The sequence below is a fragment of the Cydia pomonella genome, chromosome 10 (genome assembly GCF_033807575.1).
Source record: "Cydia pomonella isolate Wapato2018A chromosome 10, ilCydPomo1, whole genome shotgun sequence".
NCBI lineage: Eukaryota > Metazoa > Arthropoda > Insecta > Lepidoptera > Tortricidae > Cydia > Cydia pomonella.
The window spans coordinates 17,979,648-17,998,056 of NC_084712.1; the positions used below are offsets into that span (position 1 = coordinate 17,979,648).

At 38.7% G+C, this 18,409-nt stretch overlaps 2 protein-coding genes across 4 annotated transcripts in view; one reads left to right on the forward strand and one right to left on the reverse strand.

Moving 5' to 3' along the window:
• Positions 1 to 2,597, reverse strand: part of LOC133522315 (myosin heavy chain, non-muscle) — a gene marked incomplete in the record, with an annotated part of 83,045 nt that extends 80,448 nt beyond the window's left edge. Inside the window, 1 exon segment of one of the 3 annotated variants that reach the window (XM_061857612.1) lies at positions 1,809 to 2,587. In XM_061857612.1, coding sequence (XP_061713596.1) covers positions 1,809 to 2,153 — 345 coding nt within the window. 3 annotated transcript variants of the gene reach the window in all.
• Positions 2,598 to 5,297: 2,700 nt separating this feature from the next.
• LOC133522320 (uncharacterized) lies at positions 5,298 to 18,068 on the forward strand. The gene is made up of 8 exons (XM_061857633.1): positions 5,298 to 6,472; positions 7,310 to 7,384; positions 8,858 to 9,024; positions 12,135 to 12,231; positions 13,727 to 13,850; positions 15,169 to 15,305; positions 15,737 to 15,885; positions 17,092 to 18,068. Exons 1-8 carry the CDS (start codon positions 6,268 to 6,270, stop codon positions 17,272 to 17,274), a joined length of 1,137 nt encoding a protein of 378 aa, XP_061713617.1. The 5' UTR covers positions 5,298 to 6,267; the 3' UTR covers positions 17,275 to 18,068.
• Positions 18,069 to 18,409: the final 341 nt, after the last annotated feature.

Here is an 18,409-nt window from a genome sequence, read left to right on the forward strand (position 1 = left end):
GTATTGTGCATGTTCTTTGAATTTGGAAGTTAGGACAAAGGCCTCCTACATAGATTATGACAACAACCAACCAATCAGTGTTAGTTGCCCGTAACTTGAAGATTGGGCATATTAACAATTTGTCTAGTTTGTTTAGAAGTGCAACACTCTGGATACCTTATTCAGAATTCCATTCCAACAATAAAATTACAAGTAGCACATATAACAGTAAAATCTGCATTTATTACTTAGATTGCAAGTAAATAATGTTTTTACAAGCATAAACTGACACAGGTAGTAAACATTGTAGGTTTATTGAAACCCATAAAAGGTTACATTATTAATTAGATAACCTGAGATTAGCAACTATAGCTATAGATGATTTTTTTGTGAAAATAAACACATTTCACATTTCTTGTTAACATTAGTACTTAATATGATATATATTTATAAACACACCCTTGTTACAATAGAAAACAAAATGTTAGAATAATGCGACAATCTGTCCATCACATACCTACATAGTTGTGTACAAAACTGATATGGAATATAATATATGTAGGGCTGCTATATGTCCCATATATATAGGACTGTCACCGTATTTAACATTATTGAAGTATTGTGTCTCATTGTGTTTTACCTTTCCCATTTTTGTCCCGCCACAATCAATACTGCTGTAGAATATATGCATATAAATGGTCACAATCATCTCTGTTTAACCCACATTGTTTCTATACCTATGTGAGTTAATGCTGTAGGAATATGTATTTATAAATTTTTTGTCTGTCTGTACTACCATGTCACTTATTTTAGTTCAAAAATTATGTTATATGTACATATTACTTAGTAAAAACTAAACCGCAAGTTCTTAAATTATCAATAGGTAACAAAAAAATTGAAGTATGACTTCATTGTTTAGAGTATGAATCATCTTAACTTAAAGTTAACAAAATTCATATCCATGCTCACTATATTTCTTATAAAATATATGATGTCACAGACTTTGTCATAGATAATTGCAATATTCTAAAAGGTTAGAAGAGGAAGGTTTTATGGTCATATTCAAATAAACGAGGATCATGCTATAATTGAAAGGACAATAAGGATAAGGGCATATTTGTACATTTTCCTTCCTTTTATATCTGACCTCTGAACAGGGATAAAGTCACAGACAGTTTTTAATATTAACGTTAACCATATATGGCAATCGGACAAGTACACAACTGGGAGGAATAATCATAATCAATAACTGTGGCCCTAGTGAAAAAGGGTACAAGTCTCTGGCAGCGCAGGTGTAAAGGGGTGTAAGTTCCACGTAATACTTATGCCCTTATACACCTAAACTGCCAGAGACTTGTACCCTTTTTCACTAGGGCCACAGTATTGTACTTACCATTAAATATCCTTCAAGCATGATTTTTAAGGGCCCACCGAGAAAAGCGAAAATCGAAATATCTGCCTCTCTAACTCACGAATATGGAACAGTGATAAGAGTGATAGAGGCAGGTTATAAAATTTGGATTTTCGTTTTTCGCTATAGACCCCTCTGGTGTCTTATGAGTATCAACTTTATAAAAAGGGAAATATGTCCAACTAACTGGGTGTATGTGATACGCCAACCTCTCTCTCTATGTATCTTACTTTTTACTACTTCAAGTGCCTAACTTGAATGGGCCCACAAGTTAGAACAATTTAATAATAATTTGTTAGTTTTAAAATTAATATGGCATGATAAATTCTTACTCTTGCAATCACATTGCAGGTATGGAAAAAAGATGTAATATGACACAAAGATATGAAATTGTTCTTAAAAAGATTGAGGTACTTACATAAATGAGGCCAGAGTAATATCTGTCCTTGATGTTATGCAGCACTGAAGCTTCATTCAGGCATGTCAGCTCGGCCATGTCCTCCACCTTGTCAAACTTGGGAGGATTCATCTTCTGGATGTCATCTATCTGGACCAGCATCCGCTTCCCCGATTCGGCGATCTCCACTTCCACCTCGTCTCCTCTCTCGCCCTTGATCCCAGCCGCCACGAAACCTTGGGTCTCGTGGGGCACCCATACTAAGCGCTTCTGCGTCCATTCTGCCTGAGTAGCCGGGTCGTTGAAGCTGTTCCGATCCACCGAGAGATACCGGAGCTCCGGGTCGTTCCTATCCATGTCAACCATCGCGAACCACGCCGCGCGCCTCGACTTGCTTTACTAACGCCGGCACTGAACACATTAAACGGTCGCGCCGACCGACACTGCACCTCACAACACTTTTAAAAATGCACCCGCGTTCCGAGACCGCGCGAGGCGCTGATACAAAATGAAGATTGCGACTGACAGGCGGCGGAGTCGCCGACGGTTACGGTAGGAGGGATGGACCGGTCGACGCCCGACTTCACGTTGAGTTTGTTCTTAATTCGTACAAGATTATTGTTGTAAGACTTTAATGTAACGCTGTTTTGTTCACTTATCTTAACATAGTTTTTGTTATAGACATAGTTTGTAAAGAGAAACGGAGGAAAATAGTTTGTCCACTGTAATAGCAGGAAGAAACGCAGCACAAAATCTTGCCGATTCGGTTTTTTGTCGTTGAAATTTGTTTTATATTACGCAAATCAAATCAATGCGGCGGCCGTTACTGTCTATTTTGGGATTGGCTATTGTTAAAGATTTTTTTTTTCTCAATAAATAGTTACCAATGAAAATGGGTTTAGAAGTCTATGGTAAGCGGAATAGACATTGCAAACATACTAATGGCAAATAGGAAGATGATTTTTCGTTGGTATCAGTATGAATTATAGAAAGTTTTACTTGTAAACGCATAATTAATTCAAATCAGTTATCGAAATAAAATTTTATTTTCTAATTTATAATTCCCTTAAATAGTATAAAGGACCCTTCAAACAATGCAACAAATCGGACTATAATAATGTTACCAGTGAAGTAAAAATGGTGAAAATAAAATATTCCTATATTATTCAGTCAATACGACTAGAGTCAGACCAAGATAAGTTGGCAGCGATTTTAATAGCCCAGGTATTGCAAGTGTTACTTTAAACGTCAAACTTCTATGAAATTATTACGTTTACTTAACACTTGCACCATCTGGGCTATCAAAATCACTGCTTACTTAGTTTGGTCTGACTCTAGTATTGATATTTTTTGTAACTTATAGGCTGTGCCTATTTTGTTTGTATTGATAAATTTGGTGGAGGCACTACTGTAGCCCCAGATAAAGAAACAAATAAGGCAACACAAGAAATCTTATAAACAATACCAAACTAAGTAAATGTACTAAAATTATCTTAATTTAAAATACTCTTAACACCACAAAATTCTTCCGTAAGCGTCTGTTTCACTGTCCAGCTGTCCTAAGCAGGTCGCATTTCTCAACCTAATCTCGTGAAATTGTGTGTATGTACAAGTTAGATGATTAAATGGATTTTTCGTTTATTCAGTTTTTGAGAGTGTTTCAAAATGGCGGATCCATGGTGATTTATAGATCTAAAGCTTATAAAGTCACTAGTGGTTATTATTTTTGAGAAGTAATAAGAAAATAAAGAGAGATAGTTATCTCCATTTTGTACCTTTATCCTATATAAAGTGTGTCAAGCCATTTCCATCAGTAGAAGAAAGCGGCAAATTTAAAAAAATGTAGGCGCGAAGGGTTATCGTCCGATAGAAAATTTGAATTTCACGCCTTTTTCTACTAATAAAGTGGTTTGACCGGCTATATTATATAAGAGAGGATCACACATATTATACCAAAAACCATACTAGAAATTATATAATAACCTGTAATGTAATAAAGTTAGTGTTGGTTCATAATATCGAAAAAAAATTTATATATAACAATTTGGCAGTGACTAGTGAGTTGTTTCAATTGGATACCTCTTACTCGTACGTTTACTCATGAGCCTGATAGCGGGAATGGTAGCACATGTATATAAATAAGTAAGCAAAAATTCTTTACTGTGCACCATACAGTTAAAAATAGACAGGAATTGAAAAAAATATATTAATATTTTTCTTTTAATAATCATATAGGCAATGATGCCAACGATGACAAACCGAACTAAATTAATGAAATACCAAATATTTACTTTAGCCCGGATTAGATTTTCATGTCACACAACTGTAATAAAAAAATAATCACGATAGTATAACGAACACAAAATTTAAAGTTTTTATTTGATACATATTTCACAAAAAGACCACAAAAGGAAAGGTATAGTTTTTACCGTCTCATTGAAGTTTAGCCAGCCAGAATAAACGTTTTTATTTTGCCTATAAGTTATATTAAACTAGTAGCGTTGCTCCGCATATCCAGTTGTATGAGAAACATGTTAAGGGTTCCATACCAAAGGGGTAAAAATCAATATCTGAATGAATGGTGCAACTCTGGCCATCTGTCTATCTATTACATCGCTAAATAACTCGAGAACTACTATGCTCTAGATTTTAATTAGTTATAAACAAGGCTAACCTAGAGTCAGACCAAGCTAAGTTGGCAGCGATCTTGATAGCCTAGATGGTGAAAGTATTATGTAAACGTCATAATACCATAAAAGATTGACATTTGAAATAACCGTCTAGGCTATAAAAATCGCTGCCAACTTATCTTGGTACAACTTTAGACGTATTGAAATAGTTTTTTTTCTCTTATCTTTACAGTTTGGCAGCAATTTTATTTTCAAATACCTCTTCAAACACTTGACACAGTATTGATTAGAAGTATCTAGAATTCCAGAACGTACGTACGAGCTAAGAAAAAAATTCCCTCTAATCTCTATCTCTACTTTTTTTTATATTATTAAGAGTAAAGACGACGGCCGATTCTCCATATAAACGTAGTCCCCATTTTCCTCTCTGGATATTTACATTTTGGAAAATTAACCATAACTATGCCCCTGTTTGACTTTTTTAGTTTTTTGTACTATTATAAAAATTAGGAGAGAAAAACAGATTTCATACAATTTTTGAAGGGAAAACTTCTTTAGCGGCACTGTGCACTTTTTTGTGAAGGGGGAAAAAATGTTAAACTCGCGTCAGTGACCCTGACCCTGACCGTGACCGTCAGATTGAAAATTCATAGGATGGACACGTGACATCATGGTGACGTGTAAATTGAATGTCATCGAAGGCTGGTTACTTTTGAAAAATCGTATCTTATTCAAGTGTGACATATTATTTTCTTCATAATCAAAGTGCTGTCATAACGGTTAAAGAGGTTTAATCTTTGTTAATTGTGTTGTATTGTATCTTTGTGTTGTTGGGTGTCTATGATTGTAGATACTCAAATTTTTCCTTATCAAAAAGTTAAATAACAGAAAAGAAGCATTATTGTTTTACTTAATATGATGGTGAACGATTCATTAACATTTTCTGATTGTGTAGGCTGTAGTCCTGCTCACGTCTCATGAATTATTCTGTATATGTTACATATTACTTAACCCCAAAATTCGCATTTCAGAATATCTTCCACACTCAAATTTATTTACGTAGGTATAATAGAGAATTATCTCTTTTTATAAAACTGCTACTCAATTTCTCCAAAATATCAAAAATGCACAACGTTAATATTCAAGTTTTCACTTCTGCCGGCACTCCCTGAGTGCAATCCAATTTTTTTTTAATGCTTCTAATTCCTATAATAATTAAAAATTCCAAAAATATCAAACGTAGGGGCATAGCTGTGGTGGATATACAACAAATTGTGTCAAAATATTTTCATTAATGTTGATATCCAGAGAGGAAAATGAGGACTACGTTTGTATGAAAAAGTGATTTCGCGCAAATCCTCCACTTTCGTCCTAACACGCAAAAAGTGATGCTTTATCCTTGCAACATTTTATTTACAACCACGTGTACAGGGTCTTTTATTACTACTTGTCAAACGCCAAATCAGCTGACGATGACAGCTGTCATTTTCAACGTAATACTACTTAATTGAGAATACTGAAATACGAGTGTAATTTCATAACATTTGCCGACTTTGTAAATTTGAATAGTAGTACAATTCATTGCTCAATAGTTCAATGCATTTCACAAACCGGTTGATTGAGTGATTGAATAATAAGCGAATAACCTTGAGTTATTATCCAATTTGTTGTAGACGTTATATAGTGTTACACCCGACTATTTCTTTTATCTAATCAAGCTTGTTTTCAGTTTAGTTTTTGATCTCAGCTGAAGTCAGTCTGTCGATAGCTCGATACAGAGTTCAACCGGCATCTAGTTAGGTTATTTCACATTCCAGAATTTGAACATTTAATTCTTTTATTATTCTACAATGGCGTACATAGTAGATATGCGTTCGGATACCGTAACAAAGCCTACCAAGGCGATGAAACATGCTATGGTCAATTCTGCCTTGGGAGATGATGTTTTCGGAGAGGACCCCACAGTTAATGCCTTGGAAAGTAAGATTGCGGCTTTGATGGGAAAGCCTGCCGCGTTGTTTGTGCCTTCTGGTACCATGTCCAATTTGATTGCAAGTAAGTTTCATTTATAAATTGCCTTATTTATAAGTTGTGTCTAAAGCACTTCGGAAGTTGTTAAGTCCATTTGAATGTTACTATTAGTTACTTTCACAAACAAAACTGACTCAGTAATAAATGTATAAGTATATGCTTTGCTTTAGAATATTTTTAGTTGCCAGGTTTATTCATACAATTTCAATTTTACCCAAATTTAGCATTCCAGCAATTTCCAAAGTTTAAGGCCAGCCTCGTACATCCAGTATGTCTCTCTGAATTAAGATTCTTAATTCGGAAAGCCCGGAATCCTGTACTATGTCTTACACACACATTCAGAATGTGAAAAATAATATTATAAATTCCTGATGCACCTCTTTCCATATTTTATGCATCGAGAGATGTTCGTGATACAAAATCATCAATCGGAATGTTTAAGACATGTGTGAGGCAAAGATTTCTGAATAGAGACATTCCGGATGTGTCAGGCCAGTCTAAGAAGAGTCCTAAAATATAAGATATCTCCTAAACTACTAGTATGTCTCAGCTGAGAAAGAGTCATCTCGGCATTTCTATATTCCATATTTCAGTAAGAGAGCTTGGGGCCACTGGGCAGATTTCTAATGTAAATGTTAATATTTTTCCTCTTCTATTGTGGAATGTACCACATTACAATCTATAAATTCTATATACAGATGTCAATCACAAAATAAAGAAAAAAATTACGATGATCAACTCTGGCCAACGTAGGACACAATTATTTAATTGTGATTGACATTATTTTGTGTGATGTACATACAATTTATAGATTTCTAATTAGAACTATTTTATTAAACAATATTTTTTTTTTTATTTCAGTCATGGTGCACTGCAATAAGCGAGGCTCGGAAGTCATTGTTGGAGACAAGGCACACATTTACAAATATGAACAAGGTAAGTTGGAAATAGTTCTGCGAACAGGAACCAACACACTATATCTCCATTTAAACTTTTACGTCATGTTTTCAAAATAAGGTTTGATTTCCAATTTTTTTTCGTGGCATTGGTTCCAGTTTGTAAAATTGGATGATATCTGAGAGGTGAGAACAACTATATGTAAGTTGTTCTCACCTCTCTGATATTTACATCCAAAGAGTTTTTAAACGACAAAAGTTGTTAAAAGTAAGAAAAAATTCGTGCTTGGAGTTTCACAGCTGATGTAGATGGCGCTGTATGAACCCATACATTATATTATAGTACTTCTGGCTGCCAAAGTAGACCTTTGACGATTACCTCAAAAATTATAACACCATACTGTTCCACATACACTTTAATAGTTATTTACGATACAAGTGCGGAAAGTAGGTAATTCTCAACGAGTGAGTGTTTTAAATCGCCACGGAGTTGCGAATTACCTATTCGCACGTGTATCGTACAACATTTTACAGTACATATGGCCCTTTAAACTTTCGGCATAGGCACGGAAAGTGCTCATTCCCGCACTAGTGTGGGAAAGTAGCACCATTATATGTACTATCCTTCGCGTTTTCTGGCCAAAAACCATTCGAAATGAAGACCTATGGAGTATATGCCGGCAAACACCCATTGACGAAGAAATTGCGACACGGAAATGGAGATGGATAGGACATACTATTCGAAGAGGGGAAACGAATAATGCTACCATAGCTTTCGCGTGGAAACCGCCGGACGGAAGCCATGGCTCCGGGCGTCCTGTACACTCTTGGCAACGGTCCGTCCTAAGAGAGCTACGAGCGGTCGGGTTGAGCTGCAGCGAGGCTAGAAGGCGAGCTGAAGACAGGAAGGCGTGGCGCGAGCTTGTGAAGGCCCTTTGCACCTCTGGGGTGCTTTAGCAGAGGCGGCGTTAGGCGTGGGCGACGTGGGCCACCGCCTACGGCCTCGCGGTCCGAGGGGCCTCGCGCCTCAAATAAGTACTAACTATATCTCGGACACAACGTAAAAATTATCGTTATTTCTTGCGCCACCAGAGGGCCTCGGGCAAAATTTTGGGTTGCCCCGCCACTGTGCTTTAGGACAACAACATATGTACTATAATAGATATTTACGATACAAGTGCAGACAAAAGGAAATTCGCAACGGGTGGTGACAAATCAACACGAGTTGCGAATTACTTATTCGCACGTGTATCGTACAACGTTTTACAGTACAGATGGCTCTTTGAAGTTTCAACATATGCACGGAAAGTGCTCATACCCGCACGCGTGCGGGAAAGTAGCACTATGTGTACTGTAAAAGTATTATATGTATGACCTTGGTAGAATAGTATTGCTTTGATGAGTTGTAGATAGCTGTGTAAGTAAAATTGTCAATAATCGTTGATAAATAAGATTCTTGGTTGACTTTCCTACACCTATACACAATGCTTTTAAACAATTTTGCCATCTTCAGGCGGTGCAGCTCACGTCGGCGGCTGCCTATTATCCACAATGGAAAACAATCCCGACGGCACCTTCGACCTGGAGAAGATGGAGAAGCGCATCCGAGGCACCGACATACACGAGCCAATCACGTCGCTCGTCTGCATTGAGAACACGCACAACGTTTGTGGTGGAAAGGTAAGCCATATGCAATGCATTAATCAGTAGTTTGGTACCACAAAACAAGCCTTGTGAAGCAACTTAGTCTTCGTAAATTGCCTCGTCCGACCCAATCACGGCGCTTGTCTGCATTGGAAGAAAACGCGCATCAGCAGAAACGTAACCTCAATCCTCTCCCTCGGATCCTGTTTCATTTAAAATGTATTTAAAGATTAAAACCGCTGTGATTGGGCACTCGAGAGACTAAGGTTCACACAGAACAAGCCGCCGCATGCCGACCGCGCATGTGTTTGCCTCAGCCGAGGCACGTTTACACAGACCGGGCTGCTGCGCGCGACAATTTCCTCGCTCTCATCCAATAGCGAAGAAAACGGGTCACATTGTATAGAATTTTCAGTCAAAATTATTAAAATTTCTTTGCCTTTGAGTTGCAACGTACCTAGTGCCTACGTTGCATATTTTATGGTAGCATGCAATGTATCATTCCTTCGATAAGTAGAAAGTCACGATAAGTATTAATTATTGATGGTCGTTTTATTTGTTCCGTGAGACATAAATACTAGTAGCAGTAAAACACACTTTTTTTTAATACTACGGCGGTGGCAATCAAGCATAGATACGGCTCGCCTGATTAGTAAGCGGTCGCCGTAATCTAAAGACGACTTTATCTCTAGAGGTGCTACATGCGTGTTGCCGACCCTTTAAAAAACATTTACAGTCGCCATCAGATATATCGGAGCGGCAGAGGTGCTCAAAAATATCTGAACACGCACTCAGTCGCACTCTAACGCCTTGACAATAAAGGCGTGTTCAGATGTTTGTGAACGCCTTGGCCGCTCCGATATATGTGAATTTTTTGGATGAACCTCCTATTGTACAATGAACAAAGACGCAACACGACGAGGCTAACTTATCAGGTTGTTTTTTTTTTTCAATGCTGCCATTATGCTTTAGCCTATGAATCCATAGACTTCGTGCGCGACCTATTGCCTCGTGTTTGTAATTGTATACGTATTATTAATTACCGATAGTCCGTTTTGATTTTAGTAATATCATTTCGTAGTTCGTCCCTTGTGATAGTGACGTCAGTGAGAGTCAATAAGAAAACCGTTAGTAATATATTATTGTCACTGTGGTAAGGTACCTTCGAAGTGGCACGAAATCAAATTCATTAATTGTACTTTGGTCTAATCTCTAATTATGACCGCATACAAGAAGGTGCAGAGGTTACCAATAAAATAGATAAAGACCGCTTTGGTTGGATAATAATTGCCTATGTTAATTATATTTGAGCACTATTTTCCACTTATCTATAAAATTAATTGGCGGTGTTCTCAACTGGTTGATAATGTTCATTAGAGATATTTAGGTACCGATAGGGAGCGTGCATAAACTGTGGGGGGCAGCAGGGAGCCCCCTTCTTATTGGCGCGAAGTGTAAATGTCATGATTAAGCTTCCAATGTAGCCCACAAGATGGCAGAATCTACAATTCACAAGAAAACGTATGTGAACTGTAGAGGGCAGCGCTTGCTTTGGCGTGAATTGTCAATGTACATTCTATGTTTCCAATTTAGGCCACAATATGGCAGACCCTCCAACGCGCACGGCTCGTATAACCAGAGGCTAGTAAATTGATAAGACCGACAAGTTCCGTACAACACCACGTTCCCCGTGTGTCTTATAATTGTTTTAGGTGGCGCTATTTATTACTATTCCATTTTAGCTTTGCGTATGAAAATTAGCACCTTACAGCTAATTTATGAGTTTTATGACAACAGACGAGCTTCAGAAGAGCTGAATTCGGACAAGAACAAATGGCTGTGTTTTAAAATCAATGCCGAAAGACCAAGCTCTGCATAGGGCTGATGACCCGGAGCGTCGGATTCGAGCTTCCGTTCGAGCATACGCTCCATACATATTTTTCGAAAAAAAAAAATCTTCTCGACCATATTCATTTATATTCATTTCGGGGATATGATTATAGCTAAATAAAGCTCTTTCAATATTATAAATAAAAAAAAGTTAAAATTGAGTTACCTACTGTTTCTATGAAAGCTGATTTTCAGCCCACCATGCGTCAGGCCTTTTGTTTTTGCCATCAATTTTATTTTTATAACACTACGAATTAGACGGCTCCGCAGTAACTCGGCCTTCAGCCTTGTGATGCGCATTTCGGTATTTTGGCACTACGTGGAACTCGCCTTTTGGTTTCCCGGGCTTCGAAGCATGCTCATCATCACGCTGGCGCTCCTTTGGCTCGTACAATATCGGGCCTCGTTGAGACGCTCTAAGCCTTGTGCTTTATGAGAAACACAGCTTTTATTTTTTGCGTAGCCTAAGAAATGCCTTCAGGTCTTTGCCCTGTCGGATAGACACTAGTCTTTGGGTCGTGGCCTAACTTATCGAGGTCTAGAATCTCCCTTTCAATGCGCCCCAGCAACAGCACACAACTTATGCATGTTGTATAATTGTACATGGTGATGCATAATTATATAAGTTTATTTCTGAGACAACTAACCATTGTCGTATCCGAACTCTTATTTTCTGCTTGCACCGTGGTCTATATGGATTTACGCGCCCGCGCCACTTAAAACTTTTGTTCCTAGTTTTTTCCCCTTTCCCATTTTGCGCCTAGAGCGGCCGCTCACTCGCTCTACCCTAGATCTGGCCCTGGCTCGATGGTACCGTAATATTGCATTGTCATCCGACTTACATATGTATGCAGATTTTCACTAACTATCCGTTCAGTTATATACTTACTTAGTTTGAACAAAAACCCGCATGCAACGCCACCTATTCGACTCGACTCTAATAGATCCTTGAAATAAAGAAAATAGCGCACTCCCATCAGGCCGGCAATGCACTTACAACCCCTCTGGTGTTGCGAGTGTCAATAGGCGCCAATGATTTCTTACTGTCAGGCTTTTCATCTGCTCGTTTGCCTCCTATCCTTCCTTCCATGTGTACCTTCTTTGCATGCTTTGTTAAGCAGAATGTATTGGACATTTTTATATGCTAATCATTTGTTTTGTGTACTACATTCTTGCAAATTAATAAATGATTTAATGATTTATACCATAAGAAAAGAGAAGACCGTGTAATGAATTCAGTTGAACGTTGTTTCCAGGTGCTGCCAATGAAATGGCTTGACGAGCTGTCTGCCATCTGCAAGAAGCATTCTATACCTATACATGTGGATGGGGCGCGTATATTCAACGCGGCAGGTAAAGTGCGAAATTAAACCCCTCGAGCCCCCCGGACGCGATATTGCGTCGGCAGAAAAGATACCTAAGTATAAGGCTTGAGTGGACGCTCGAAGCGGGGCGTGCAGCGTGGCGTCGGGCTCACAAGCGATGTGAGCAGTGTGCACTAAGGCTGCTCCTATCTATACGTTTGCATTTGTTGAACATGCACGCCGCACGCCCCGCGCCGCTGCATGCCCAAATCGAGCGTCCTCTCAGGTCTTACACTAAGTCCCACGGACGTGATTTCATAGAAAATTATGATAAGTAAAACCTCGAGTTTTTCATGCTGTCGGATATCTTTCCTAAGACTCAAGAGGTTAATAATTGGACTTTTCCGATTGATGACATGCCATCTTTTTTGTCTTGGAGTACCCAATTTCAAAGGAATGGACCGATCACGTTAACATGACACCAACTTGGTACTCTTGGCAGTGATAATGATTCCGACGAATTGAAGTCGGTTAAAATAGCACGGCGGTTAGAGTAGCAGGATTCTAACTTACCTAAAGAGAACCGGCCAAGGCGAAAAGCCTTCTTAAAATTGCGTGTGAATTGATCAACTTGTTATTCTGTCCTATCAGCCAGGGGACATCAATAGCACAGTTTATTAGTCTCGACCTGCCCACTATTCTCAGTTTAAGACATTGAAATTTAAACCAAATTATTTAGAAAATAGAGTTTATTTTCCTTTGTTTCACGGTTTAAGTAAAATAAAGAAAGTTTTATTCATAACTTGCTAAAAATGGAATATGTCCTTTAGGGATCACATTGACTATGAGCAGGAAGAGGTTAGAATAAATTCATGAAATGTAACACGTTCTACTAACATACTTTGTAACTAAAATGGAGTTGGGCAGAACATGTTGCTAGGCAGAGTGATGGCAGGTGGACTAAAATGTTAACGGAATGGTGGCCGCTTTCGGATGAAAGAAGTCCCTGGCGTCCCTTGGCTCGTTGGGTGGACGACATTCGGAAGGTTGCAGGTCACTGGTGGATGCGATTAGCTCAGGACCGGGACAAACACTGGAAGAGAGGCCTATGCTCAGCAGTGGCTGATACAGGGCTGATATGATGATGATGACTTAGTAGATGGCCAATGCCGGATTTAGAGGTCTGGAGGCCTCGGGCAATAAAGGAGTGGAGGCCCCTTGGCCCCAAATTTTTTCCAAATAAAATGGTAAATTTTCCGAATTCTCTATTGTGGGGGCAGTAGCCCCGGTTGCCCTCCCCTAAATCCGGCCCTGTAGATGGCCCATTGTGGAAAGGGGTTATAACTATACCACAAAATATTACATAAATGTGCATGCCTTAAAACTGTGTTTTAAAGTAACTCAGGGGAACGTAACCATGGTAAAGAGTGACAAGAAAAAGTTGATCCACCCATGTATATTTTGAAGTCGGTTAAACAGAGTTTTCAACTGCTTCTAAGTTGGTTGTCGCTACAAGTGGTTAACCAAGAATTTTCCCTGTCTAGCGTACCTGAACGTCCCTGTAAAAGAAGTGGTCAAGCACTGCAGCAGCATATCCGTGTGTTTCAGCAAAGGCTTAAGCTGTCCAGTCGGTTCCGCACTCGTTGGTTCCGTACATTTTATTGAACAGTGAGTATGACGTGTTTTTATATCACAGATAATAAAATGACAGTTAGATAGGTCTTTTCATTACCCAATCATACCGATTTTGTACCAAATTTGTACAAAAGTAACAGATGTGTTGAATAAATTGGGGCAAACAGTCTTTTTAGTAACGTGTCCGTGTTCAGCAAAGGCTTGAGTGGGCTCCGTACATTTTATTTAACAGTAAATAAATAATAATAAATAAATAAATATTATAGAACATTATTACACTAATTATTATTACACTAGAGTAAGCTCAATAAGGCTTGTGTTGAGGGTACTTAGGCAACGATATATATAATATCTAAATATTTATAAATACTTAAATACATAGAAAACACCCATGACTCAGGAACAAATATCCATGCTCATCACACGAATAAATGCCCTTACCAGGATTTGAACCCGGAACCATCGGCTTCGTAGGCAGGGTCACTATCCACTAGGACAAACTGGTCGTCAAACAGTGAGTGTGGTATCCTGAACGTTCCCGTATACGAGCACTAGCGTGTCCATGTTCAGCAAAGGCTTGAGCCGTGCGGTGGGCTCTTTACATTTTATTTAACAGTGAGTGTAGTATCCTGAACGTTCCCGTATACGAGCACTGTAGCGTGTCCATGTTTAGCAAAGGCTTGAGCCGTGCGGTGGGCTCTTTACATTTTATTTAACAGTGAGTGTAGTATCCTGAACGTTCCCGTATACGAGCACTGTAGCGTGTCCATGTTTAGCAAAGGCTTGAGCCGTGCGGTGGGCTCTTTACATTTTATTTAACAGTGAGTGTAGTATCCTGAACGTTCCCGTATACGAGCACTGTAGCGTGTCCATGTTTAGCAAAGGCTTGAGTCGTGCTGTGGGCTCCTTACATTGGATTGAACAGTGAGAATGTCGTCATATTGTAGTATGGTAATTTAAGATAAGTAAGTATTTCATTTAAATAACTAGTCGGGCCTCGGGTACTCCCTCAATTATTAATCTCTGCTAAGTAATGTTTTTTTTTCATTTAACGTCAACGCGTTTTTTCCACCCGTTTCTGACGATTTATAACGTGTCCGCAGAGACGGTATTCTTTTGCGCCTAACGGTATAAAAGTCATCCGTTCGCGCCTCCGCGAACATACCCGATGCGCTGCAGTGCCTCGGCAGCTTCAACACTAAATACAACACACACAACACTTCGACAGCTAAATATCTTGATAACCACTTAAGCTATGGGAATAGCCCATATTTTTACACTTTACTGTACAGAACCCTCGGTGCGCGAGTAAACCGAACTCGCACTTGACCGGTTTTATTTTTAATTTCAGAGCGCGACGCGTCCGCAAGATGCTAGGAGGCGGAATGCGGCAAGCCGGAGTGTTGGCTGCGTGCGCACTCGTGGCGCTGGACGAAATCGTTCCACAGCTGGAGCTGGACCACAAACGTGCGCACAGAATGGCTAAAGGTAACATCCCAAAGCTGTCCATCCCAAAGAAGTATCTACTTCTAGTAGTTGTTTATTGCCCTATATAATGCATCCTACCATTACGCTGTTTCTATGTGAAAAACGCAACAGGAGGAGGAGGAATTTTGGTATGGATGGCTTTCCCCTACCCTTTGTGCGTCTTACTTTCTTTTTTAATTTATCTATTGGTAATTTGCGGTGTCACGAAGGTTATTACCAATTCTGCGATACTTATGATAGATATACAATATTTTTCACCACACCAGCTGGTAAAGGCTGTCTTGGTATGTTGTACTTCAAAAACTAATAGGAAAGTTGCGTTTTATCCACATGTGTGACAAAGTAGCACGCTCAGATGTCAATATTAGCACGAGCGGTTAACCAACAACTTTAAAACAAATACTTTTTTACAATTTATTTATTTTTTCCAGTAATCGAAGGCATGTTCCTCAAATGCTTCACCGTAGACGTCCAAAACCAGCACACCAACATAGTCCTCGTGAGGCTCACGCCAAAATGCCCAGTTGGAGCGGGAAAGGTCGTACAGAGGTTAGCGCAAGTTTCACTGCAAGAGACTCAGGTTTGTACCTACTCCATATTCCTAGTCAGACCAAGATAAGTTAGCAGCGATTTGATAGCCCAGCCTGTTCAAGTGTTAAGTAATCGTCATAATTTCATACAATGGGCATAATTCGGGCTGCCTTGGGCTTGCATTGTCTGGGCTGCCAACTTATCTTGGTCTGACTTTTAAACATAAACCAATCTTAATCCTTTAACCAGCATAGGGGTGTCAGAATTACGTAAAATTGAACCCTATTACATTGAAATAAAGTAAAACCTAATTGTGGGAAACTCTGCTTTAAAAAGCTATATGCTGCGTGCTGAGTTTCCATCAGGGATGCGCGAGGATGCGTAGCTAGGGATGTTTGTTAAGAATCAAGAGAATTATTCTATTAGTTGTTAACATACTCATCTATCCTGTTGGAAACGCAGCATAAGAATTATAACTATTATAAAACCCACTAACCCACTATTATTAATTTCCCACCTGATTTTGAACTTTATTTCATAGTGATAGGTTCCATTTTGCATAATTCCTGACTACATTAGGCCTTATAAAGGGTTTAAAAATTAGCGAATGCATTTTAACTTAAAATTTAATTTAATTAAACAACTTTTTTAGTATTTATAGTCTGGATCAAATTTGTCGGTACAGAAGATTCATCAAATTCCGATTTAGATTTCTGACCCAGATTTAAAAAAAAAATATTTATATTTTTAAATAATAAAGATATACACCGTGATTTTATTGAATTTAGTTAACTTCTGGGCATGAATAAGTACGTTTAAGGAAACGTAATGACATGGGTAATAAAAAAATATTTTTGATTTTATTATAAAAAGTAATTAAATGTTGTAACACGGGCATTACATTTAACTCAACCAAACAATTGAAAACTAAGACATATCAATGACATTTCAAACATCGATCGTCCGAGATAGTACTTACGTTGAGTAGCAAATGTATGAACTCGTACTAAACACTATCAATATGTAAACAGGCCCTAAGGCAAGTGCACAGCACGTAAGGGCTTTATAAGATAAAAATTAATGATTGGTTCTCTCCGAAATGGAGTTAATTATAGTAGGATACCGCTGTCTTTGAGAAAGTTACTCAATTTAAACTCAGGAATGCACCCTTGAAATTAACGAAAATAAAAACACGGTGTAGAGCAAGCTATTAATCTCTTATCTATTTAATCTAATTATAACATTTGTGTTACAGGGCGACTGCAAAACCGCAAACGACGAAGGCGTGATACTGAAAAGCATCATCTTCGACGACCAAACCATTCGCTTTACACTCCATAACGGCATCACAGATGAGGACCTGTGGCTCGCAATCATGAAGATCACCTACGTGTTCAAGGAGATTGAGGCGGAGGCGGGGAAAGCTACTAAAATTTAGATCCCCTTAAAAAAAAACCCAAAAAAACAATGGAGCGTGTATCTAGTTAGAGCGTTAATCGCCATACGTAAATTTTCAAACCCCCCTAAAATAAAAAGAGGGGTGATATAAGTTTCAAGCAGGGGTCGGCAAACTTTTTATGAGGGCAACCTCAATAGAAATAGTCAGTTTTAGGAATGTGAAAGAGACCCAAAAGTTGATTTTATTGATCTAACGGTTGGCCGGTCGAAGTATTGTATAGATGGCGTCAGCATAGGTTTTTTCCTATCAATCCTACGTCCTACCAAAGAGAATTTGAAGTAGAAGTAGATTGTCAAAGAAAACTTTGTAGTTACAGTAAATTTATTGCCATATTTCTACACATGATTAAAACTGATATGTATTAAATATCAAAAAGTGGCGCCATCTTATCGGGCATCGGCCAAAGATTGTGGCGCCATCGCTCGAAACGATGCCGCCATTCCTTTGGCCCTTGATCTATTAGATGGCGCCACTTTTTGATATTCCCAAAATGTGGCTACAAAGATTTCTTTGACATTTCATCTCTATTTCAAATTCTCTTTGCTAAGACTAAGCGATAATCGCAGATGGAAGCATTTATTCATAGCCGTGGGACCGTCGCATAAGGGAGGGGTGGTGAACTGATTAATGTCAAATATGGCGCCGGTAGCTGTCATCCAAAGTTTGATTCTAAAGAGAGGATTTTAAGCACGAAGAATTTCGTAAATTGCCCCGCTTTTTTCTATCTCTATCGCACGCGCATAATTATATCGCTGTCCCTCTTGCACGATGGCACTGACAACAGGGCGCGTGCGAGAGGATAAAACAGTACAAAATTCTTCGTGTTAACCCTTTACCAGGCTGACAGTTCAAAAATGACAATCGAATGTCAGTCTTACTCATCGAAAATAGAACACATGTTTGAAGAGCCGCATGTGGGAAATATATATCCCTTAGCCTGGTAAAGGGTTAAGGTCCCTACTTTATGAAACTGGTAGCCAATTTGATGCAACCGACCTTTACAGTAACTCTAGGTTTTAATGGGAATCTCTTACATTATAAGTCTATTATATATTCCATTGACTAGTGTTTGTAAACCTTAAAACTTGACCAAGACTGTGTTTACAATGTGCCT